The sequence below is a fragment of the Mizuhopecten yessoensis genome, unplaced genomic scaffold, assembly GCF_002113885.1.
Source record: "Mizuhopecten yessoensis strain PY_sf001 unplaced genomic scaffold, ASM211388v2 scaffold6863, whole genome shotgun sequence".
Lineage (NCBI taxonomy): Eukaryota > Metazoa > Mollusca > Bivalvia > Pectinida > Pectinidae > Mizuhopecten > Mizuhopecten yessoensis.
Genome location: NW_018406762.1, coordinates 1,531,494 through 1,541,807, shown reverse-complemented (window position 1 = coordinate 1,541,807; position 10,314 = coordinate 1,531,494). Strand labels below are relative to the sequence as shown.

Sequence of the window (10,314 nt, the reverse complement as noted above, 5' to 3'; positions counted from 1 at the left end):
TACGAGTTTTGACCAAAGTGTCGCAGGAATATATACGCTAAAGAGAAATAGAAAGTGTAATTAATCCGTAAGACAGACAGAAAGCCATGATTTTCTTGATTTGTTTTCTTCGTGGCATTTTTAGATACAATATCTTCAATACATTAAAAACTCGTTGAGCTGGGCATGACTGACATTCAAATTTGCGACGTAAAAGACAGTGACCACGCTTGCAACGTCAAATCTCTATTTTATTTCATGTATGTCATGGTCATTACAAAGTGGTATAGATTTGTGAATACTGATTCAAGATTTTGTTGTAAACATATTTTTGTCACAGCTATAACCGGAAGAAAACTGTAGAGATGTTAGTCTTCAAAGTTCAAAAGTACAGAAGTATTATTTGTACCATGGTCATATGGAACCCTATTTGTTTTACATTTCAGTATTTGTGTATGACTTAATAACATATTTTATTATTTCCGTTTAACTGCTCTGGAATTTCCCTTTACAATCATGCTCTAACCCTAACCCTAACTTCTGGAGTGAAGCCAGAAATAAGCAGTTAAAATTAATATACATATGTTACCCGCCGGTATCAATCTTAAAAGTAACGTTAGAAACTATGACGTTACAAGCGACGTCAGAAGTCATATAGCATACTTCTATGTATGACGTATCTTTAAAGTGGCGTCAAATCATCAAATATTGACGGACTGACATATTTTTTATATCATTGTGATCAGAAATGTCTCTAGATTTCGAAATCATAAAAATCACAAAATTGATTTTATACTGCTTAAGGACCCTTATCCCAGCCGGCGGCTCATATGTGCATGCTACACGTATTCGTTATAAATATGTTTCAATTAAAAATGCATGCTACGTGTGTATTATTTATCTTTATATTAAAGATGCATGTTACATGTGTTATGCATGTTTCAATTAAAGATGCATGGTACATGTGTTATGTATGTTTCAATTAAAGATGCATGGTACATGTGTTATGTATGTTTCAATTAAAGATGCATGTTACATATGTTATATATGTTTCAATTGAAGATGCATGATACGTGTACCTTTCTGTAATACGTAGCGTATTTTCCCTCCGGAAGAGTTGTGTATGAACAGATTTTTTCAATAGATGGTACATACACTAGTGTATATAAGGGATCTGCCCTTGTGACTAGTCGTTATTTCTATTGACTGACAATTTTAAGTCATACATTTATTTCAAGAGCAGAATATTAGAAAGTTGAACAAATAACATACGAATGGTACTTTGATAATAAAATATCATATTAACTGCTCCATTTTCTTTTCTTAACATAAATGAAGATACCGAGGCATTTCTGTTATAGATCAAAGATTATGATTTTACATAAACATTTTTTCTTGTGAAATTTATCATTTTGATCATATGCAGAATACATCCATTCAATATATGGATATTTGAATAAGATCGAGGCTTTATGTCTTAATATTTCTGAAAAAGACAATCCACGGTTCTTCTACCACTATTGAATACAATCCACCCAAACATCCATTAGTAAAGTTATGGATTTCGGTATTATCAGTTAATATTATCAGGGTAAATGTTGAAAAACGATTGCAAATGTCAAGTAAGAAGTGTTAAGTAATATATAAAAATCTTAAACCTGCTGATTTCATTTTCCAACACTTTTCATTCGAAAAATTAAATGCACTTATTGTATAATATCTAACCAATTCTGATCTACGACGGGTTTTCCTAATTTACAAATTTAAAATACAATGGTATTTTAATTCAGACCAAGAGAATGTGTTCATACAGAAAATAAGGGAAAACCTTAAAACTTGGGATGACCTTTCTAATCTTCAACTGAGTTGCAAGGTCACCGAGAGTCTTATCAGAAAGCATTTTGAAACAGACCAAGGGAAATAACTCCTATAACATAATACTATCTATGCAATAGCTTTCGTGCATTGATTTACATAAATCATTTCAATATTTTTGCTTGGCTAAAACCCTCTCATTAGCCATTCTTCAGCCATGGTTTGTCGGCAACCCCTGCAGGTCGGGGATAGAGAAAAGACTACTGCTGCTGTTATCCATTTGTTATGTATATATATTTGTCTTTGAGATATCTAATTATATCATTTATGGTCTAAGGGGAAGTAACCCCGTTCCGAATATTGAGTTGTTTATTTCATTAGTTTATACTTGAATCCGGATAAGTTTACCGGCAACAGGTTTTGTATTTGCTGTTGAAGAAAGAGAAATAAATGGCGTCTGATCATCGACATAACACATTGCATGATCGTTTAACGCGATTAATGTGGAATCTCCTACAAAATTGGAGATTTGCGTTTGTGCCCTCTACTTGTAGTCACAAAAGTCACCAAAATAAATCCGATGTGCCTTTGCCATCTGTGGACTCTATAAATTTCTCGCTATTTTTAACTACCTATTCTTTCTTTGCGCCTTGCTTGGCAGTACCTCACGTTTGGCTTTAAAGTTGAGCGTTCGCCAAGGTGGGGAATCGAAGGCAGTGGGTTCTGTCCCCATGCCTTGACATAACAAAGTCCTTTATAATGATAAATGTTACTTTCTGTTTCACATTTAGCATTAAGGGCAATGGCAGCAACTGCCTCACCCGTTGTCAGTATAATGTGATCGGGCGGGATGCTGTGCTGGGTGCGTTCGGTGGCATTGTATTTCAGTGAGATAGCACGATAAAATCGGCATCAGATCCGCGCTATAACAAGGAGGCAAATACAACCACATATTAATTTTATTTCTGTTTCTAAAATATAACATGCTTTGGATTGTAAAAGGAAATTTCACTTTGAATTTTGTTAAATTTTAGCGTAAAGGAAATTGAAAAATAGAATCATGGATTTGAAATCTGTTTGTTTGTTTGGTATTTTACGTCCTATAAACAGCTATGGTCATGCTAGGTTTTGGTGGTGGAGGGAAGCCGGAGTTCCTGGAGAAAAACTTCCGACCTGCGGAAAGTACCTGACGATTACCCCACGTAGGTCTCAAACCCGCGACCCAGTGGGAGCAGAAGGTCAGACGCCTTAAACACTTGGCCACCGCGGCCCCTATTTTTTGGAAATCAGTCCGAAAAAAATATAAATTGGTCAAGAGACGATCATTTGCACCGTTAATTTCATATCATTTGCTTATGTGATCCTTAAATAACGTTAAGATTTCTTAATATTCCTATTTTCCCTAGTCCAGGCATAACAACACCAATTCCCTTGATCCTTTTCAAGGAGTATCCCTGTAAACATTTGAGTCTATCTCTTCTTTTTGGGCCCTGCCCCGATGTGTAGTAGCTATATAGTGGGAGGGGTACGTAGTTTAGCTATTTGACTTCCCTTTGACTGGAAATGATAAATGCCAAATACTGTCAAAATACCTTAACCTGTATTTACAGAGTATACACTTTTAAAAGATGAACCGGTATATTCCCCTTTTTTCTCGCCTCTCGCCTCACTCACCAGAGAGGTAATAACCTCCATTATAACAACAGTGCAAAGGATGTCCCACGGATATTCAAAATACATTTCTTTTGTAATCAAGTCATAAAGATTTAACCCTATTTATCCTTTTGTACGAAATTAAATTTCTTTTCGTTATAACACTATTGGCAAAGATGATGCCGTAAAGTGGTCCAATGTTGTAAACATATTTATGTGGTATGACTACAGTAGTGATCCAAGGATATTCCACATTAATATCGGAAATTCTTCAGCCGCTCCGTACTTGAAAGCTTTTAAACAAAAAGTTAAGAGATATACGGCGCACGCCGCCTCATGCACAGGGACCTGAGATACAGAAGGTGTGTTTATACCGATCCTGATATGTAGAATGCACCGAATGTTTTTGTAATAGATACGATATGAAAAAAAGGAGTGCTAGTATTCATAAGTAAATGGTGTATATTAGGAATCATGCCATTACATGAAACAGCTAACTATGGCTATTAAGGGTACGGAAAACTCCTGGGTTAGGAAATCCACCAGCAGAGTCTATTTTCTGTCTGTGAAATTACTGGATGCAAAAAAGCATGAACCTCGTTACAGTTTATATATGAAAGGCCGCAGTACGATATATACTGCCTGTAAAAGAAAGTCCCTTCTATAATAAGTCCCTGTATAACAATGCCTAGTACATATCGTGTGTGTACGTTTACCTTTCGATAGTACACTATCGGGAGAGCCCCCTAACATTGTAGTAGAATAAAGGGACTAGCAATACAAGTGTAAGGTCCCATAGAGTTCTCTTATTGACATAACGTCTAATAGTAACCCTAGACCAGGTAAACAGTATAGTGACGCGTTCAATGGGCGCGTGCACACGTACCTACGATACACAGGTGTAGTGTAGTGAGGTTACAGGTGTGCAACATTTCGGCAAAATGGCGGTAAACAGGAAATATACACACAACTACTAAAGAGAAAGTAGCAAGCATGTGGGAGGTATGCGTGTATGTTTACAAGGACATCGGGTCTTGGCACCGTACCTAGCTTCCCGGAACTACTGAAGAACATGAAGTTACACCTGTAGCGACTAAGCTACACCTGTACCGACAACAATGACTGATCGGCTGACAGGTTTGGTGAATACTGTGTACGTATAATGTAGGGCAGACTGTAGACTTGCTCAAGTTAATTCTTGTGTGTCCGCTCCTTTCGTAGTAAGAATTTTGTATCGGGTCGCCCCTTGTTTATAGTGCTTTTTGTCTGTGATATTTATGGTCTGTGCTGTGTGTGTTTATCAAATCATGTTCATAAAAATACTCTTGTAATCCTTCCTGTAAATAAGCACTGCGATGGTTTTTTTGAATATATTTTAATTATCTTTTCTTGCAGACGTAAGCGAAAACTCCTTTTGCTGGTCATATGTGTGGTTTACGTTTCAATAACTGCTGTGGTATATTACGTCATCTCTGACCCCAGTTATGATGTCTCACCAAAAGATGTACGACGTTTGAACATTCTCTTAAAATCAGCTATTTACGACGGCTGGATTAGAACCAGTCCCCTTGATCTAAATACATCCATATCCGGGACGTCTGTGGACCTGACCGGGACTGATGGCAACCAAGACAAGTACACATGTGACGTCAGGACTGGTCAAGAGGATTTGCTGTGTGATGTTGTAGGTATCTTACGGGAAAATGGCCCCCAAGTAACAATGCATTGCTACCCTGTTGATTTTGTTATTCAAGGCATGAAATAAAAGGTATATCCAGTTTTTTTTTTATATTTGTTGTATAAATTCAACAACTGCCGGGTGGTCGAATGGCGCAATGGATAACGAAAGCGCCTTTCACCAAGGCGGCCGCGGTTTAATTCTTCCATCGAACGTAAAAGGGTATTGGGATCACCTGCCCGAGTACGTGGGGTTTCTCCGGGTACCCCAGATTCGTCTCACATTAAGACCTCCTCCTCCACGCTAACGTCCGGGCCAATGATATAGTGTTATAAAACACCTTTAAAAGATCTCCCCAGACCCCACCACACCTCAATCTCCATCTGCCCCACCCAACAAATATGTAGCGATATGTTATTACGCATTTACGATTGCACTGTTGAATACCTTGCATACAACATTGTTGCAGTATGACGTCATTGTTGCAGGAGACGCCTAACTTTCTGTCCGAATACAGAAACCCGTGCTGGAGGGTGTCCGGTCGTCCGCTGCAGTGTCTGCCGTACTTTCAGTTAATAGGAGTCGACAAATCCGGTACCACTGACCTATTTTACAGACTTATCCGTCACCCTCACGTCATTGGTAACCAGGGTTACATTGGCAAGGAAACATTCTGGTGGGCATGGAAACGTTACGGTAAGACTGTCGTCCCTGAACGATCACTCTATCAGTGCCCGGTCATTTTAAACAAATTGTGATATACAACAGACACGTATAAATGGTACAGCGAGACCTGGCTTTAAGGACATACAGTGAAATATGACATGATGCTCGCCGACATCGAAAAAGGTCAAAATCGATCTTTTGCCCCCTGCAGTACTTTGTGCCTAGATTTATAAGTTCCTCTGAACGTCGGTAAAGACAGGTTTACTGATTCACTGTGTTATCCGACTACATTATAGATTTATAAGTTCCTATGTACGTCGGTAAAGACAGGTTTACTGTAACATCGTGTTATCTGATTACATTATAGATTTATAAGTTCTTCTGTACGTCGGTAAAGACAGGTTAACTGATACACTGTGTAATCCGACTAGATTATAGATTAATCGCTTCATCTGCACGTCGATAAAGACAGGTTTACTTTTAGATTGATAAGTTCCTCTGAACGTCGGTAAAGACAGTTGTACTTATACACTGTGTTATCCGACTAGATTATAGATGTATTAGTTCCTCTGTACGTCGGTACATACAGGTTTACTTATCAATATCTTATCCGACTAGATTTTAAAATCGGTTACTCTATAAAAAAGACTGGCTTCAGTGAAACTGTTTACTACACTTTGATCTGAAATATAATTATGATTTGGTATTGCCATAATTGTTTTATTAATCATGCAAACATCATGACCAATACCTACGACCCAGCATTGGTAGTTGCTTTGATAACTTAACAATTGGAGGCCGAATACTGAACTGATGTCGCATCCGTGTTTGCAGGTTTGGACCTCCGTAAGACAGTACCACGTAGGGATTTTGACTATTATATCAACTTCTTCAGAGAAGCGGCAGCCACCATAGAGGAGACAACAGACGCTTCCGGGTATCATGACGTCATAACCGGTATGAGTTGGAAACAAAATACATGGAAACACTATTTGCATATCGTTGTCAATTTACGTGTAGCATTGACCTGCGTTGATATTACATTTACAGTGTATGTGAATGACAGATTTGCAGACAAACAAAACAATGCTCTAAACGTTTCAATGTTTAACCATTTTTCGGAGAACTTCGGTATCACATAACATAAGATATACTTGAAGCAGGAGAGAAACAAAATCCACGGCAGATTCCGAACTCTAGACGGATGCTCTACCAATTGAGCTATTTGGTCCCCGACCGTTGATCCAGTTCAGTTCTGCTACATACATAATAATATTCAGCATATATAGTGCAAATGATATATGTATCGTGTATGCTGATTTAATGAAACAGAACAGCCATCTTCTATGGGTTGTCATTGGTATCTAACGTTACCATATGTTTGCTTTGATAATTCGTGTAATATCGATCGTTGTCTGCCTTGGTTTACACAATTAATATATCATTGTACAGTATAGCATTACTAGATCTAGAGTAAACAACTGGAAGCTCAAACAATAAATCGCGTGATATTGACAAAGTCTTGACATTTATATAAAAGAGTTATAATGCAATATATAATGACAATGTCCTGTGTCCTTTATTTGTTCTCCTTTGCAATATACAATAAAACCTCGTTATACTGTCACGATTTGTTGGCATTCTAAAGGGGTTTGACGAAAAATCGAGGAAAAATGTTCAAATGAAATGTATAAAGGAATTCTTCAGAAAACAAGAAAAAGGGACATTGAAATATGTTGGCGGTAAACAAAGTAACAGATGATATTATGTCATTATAACGAAGTTTTATTTAATTGGTATTTGTTGTTATTAACTTGTTTCGAACGTCAGGTACATTTTCAGATTATCACAATTCCAGGAAATGTTTTGGTGTTTAAGGTGATGGATCGCCTGTGGATTTCTGGGATTTCCGTGGTTGGACAGATATTCCACAAAATAATGGTCTAAAGGAGCCCCGAATCCTAACCCCACATCTTATCGGCCACATCAACCCGGACACAAGGTTCATCTTAATCATCCGGGACCCCATCGAGAGGTAGTCAAATTAACACAGTTAAACAACGTTTTGTTTGTATCGTTTCTTTGTATTGGTTTCATTGTTTCATTCTTTTCACTTTGCGATGGTTTCTTTCTTTCTTTCCATGTTCCTGTCTTTGCGTTGCTTGTTTTCTTTCTTTCTTTTTGCTCTTTGCGTCTGCAATGCTTTCTTTCTCTCCTTCTTTGCAATGCTTGTTTGTTTTCCATCCTTCTCGCTTTCCTTCTTTTTTTTGTTTTGGTAATGCTTGCTTTATTTATTTTATTTTTTATTTTTTATTTTTATATAATGCTTGCTGTCTTTTTATTATTACTAATTCCAGACAATCATTTACACATCAGCTACGTTCCTTTACATCTATACTCTCTTCCTTAGGCATACCTTCAAGGCGTATTCAGATTTCTTTAACGTTATGTGCATCTCTGTTCTGCAAGAAGGCTTTAATATAAGATGTATCTTACCAAAATTTCGCACATCATTTTTTTCCTAAAATAACTAGTTAATCATAGATGCAAAACTCAGTTCACGAATATAACTTGCATTAAATACACATAGAACAATCAATCTACAATAATAACCATAATACATAATCAAAAGACTTTTCGAAGTCAATAAAAGGAGCATGCCTGGTATGTCTTATTCCATCACATCATAAATTAATCTAGTTTTGTATCACTATGTTTAAGTTTATCTGAAACTGATTAAGTCTTTCTACAATACATCCTGAATCTATTTTTTATAAAACATTCAAAAGAGAAATCTGTCTCCAATTTTTGAAAACTGTCGGGGCTTATCTCCTTTTGGTATACAAATAATGATTCCCTGTTTTTGAGAAATGGAAAGTTACTCAGTTTCATTCACACGGTATGCTTTATTTCTTGTTTTATTATATACCAATTAATTGTTTAGCTCATTTTGTATATTACGAAAAAAAGCTTAATAAAATGGAACAACTTGTGTTTGTTGCATTTAACATACGGTTTTTCCGCACGCTTTGTATAGTTGAAACGCTCAATTAAGAGTTTATTAAAGGTTAACTTTGAAATTTAACTAGAGATAACTTTAGACTTGACGGCGGGATATTCTGAAGTGTCCAAAATATACTCGATGTTTTCCGTACAGAGTCTAGAACCTAACTGACTCACAAAACATCATATCATAGTTAAATATGTACAGCAAAGGAAATTATTTTAGCTTTGAGTGACAGGTGTCACTTATTGTAGGATACTTGACCTGTGGTCAGTGTCCACAAGGTAAAGGCTATTACACTTATCCTGTTGCGTAAAATGATTGACAAAGGTAATGATTTATTCTGAGAAAGTAAGTATATGAGCTTAGGGATATAAAACCTCGCACATGAGTCTTATCTTAAATGTCACAAAGAGTATAGTTATTGACGTAGATTGTATATAGACAAATTTCGTCTAAATGTCCCATAAACTTGTTTTGTATAAAGTCAAACTAATTAAGTTACTAGATATGAACGATTCGAAATATAAATAGGCCAATATACATTTAATAATAGAGAGTATGTATATCAGATTAAAGTTTTTCATGAATAAGCAGTTATTTTCACTATTAATTTCAGCACTAATTTATCACAAAATTTCGATGGGATACATGTACATGCAAAAGAAAATGTTCAAACTAAACACCATTGTTTTGTTGTTGCTAAACGATCCTGATTCTGGACGGTTCTGAATAAGAAATGTTACATTGTTTAATGACATAACAGATTGGCGCTTCAATAAAATATTTTGAACGTTTGATTTTTCAGACTTTACTCAGATTATCATTTCCTGCCAATAAAAAGAGTTTGTACTCCCGAATCCTTCCACAGTGCAGTAGCAAGGTCGTTCGGCGTCCTGTCGTCCTGTCTCCATGGCAACACGCTACGACACTGCCTGTTTGACAAGGACTTACATCAAAAATTTAATGAAAATGCAAGTAAATCCTTATTGTTTTTTATAAGAATCAGATATTGTGACCCTTGGTCATTTACCAAATCAATTGTTCCGAATTTATCGTTTTAAACTATCAAATTCAACATTAAAGCTTGTTATTTTATGATGACCTCTGGTTAAAGTTACATTTTCTTATTGTGATGTTATAAAATCAAGTGCCTTTTAACAGGATACTGAAAAATACTGTGATTATATAAACACTTTGTGTAATAATCACATAAACAATCACAGGGTCTGACAAATAATGTATTTACATTAACGTTTGACATTGCTGCACGAATCTAATGCTACGGTACGCATGCCCCTGTGCAAAAGACAATGATATTTTTTTAGTGATATCAAGCTTGTCGTAACGTTTCAAGACCGACTGGTCCCTTTGTCAAGCTATGACTGAGTGAGACCGACTGGTCCCTATGTCAAGGTTTGACTAAGTGAGACCGACTGGTCCCTTTGTCAAGCTATGACTAAGTGAGACCGACTGGTCCCTATGTCAAGCTATGACTAAGTGAGACCGACTGGTCCCT

At 36.5% G+C, this 10,314-nt stretch overlaps 1 protein-coding gene across 1 annotated transcript in view; it reads left to right on the top strand.

Moving 5' to 3' along the window:
- The first annotated feature begins 4,364 nt into the window (after window positions 1-4,364).
- Window positions 4,365-10,314, top strand: part of LOC110452763 (carbohydrate sulfotransferase 15-like) — a 15,763-nt gene continuing 9,813 nt past the window's right edge. The window contains exons 1-6 of the mRNA XM_021501436.1: window positions 4,365-4,600; window positions 4,843-5,131; window positions 5,614-5,821; window positions 6,626-6,748; window positions 7,670-7,826; window positions 9,604-9,769. Coding sequence (XP_021357111.1) covers window positions 4,566-4,600; window positions 4,843-5,131; window positions 5,614-5,821; window positions 6,626-6,748; window positions 7,670-7,826; window positions 9,604-9,769 — 978 coding nt within the window. The 5' untranslated portion in view covers window positions 4,365-4,565. The remainder of the gene's footprint in view (window positions 4,601-4,842; window positions 5,132-5,613; window positions 5,822-6,625; window positions 6,749-7,669; window positions 7,827-9,603; window positions 9,770-10,314) is intronic.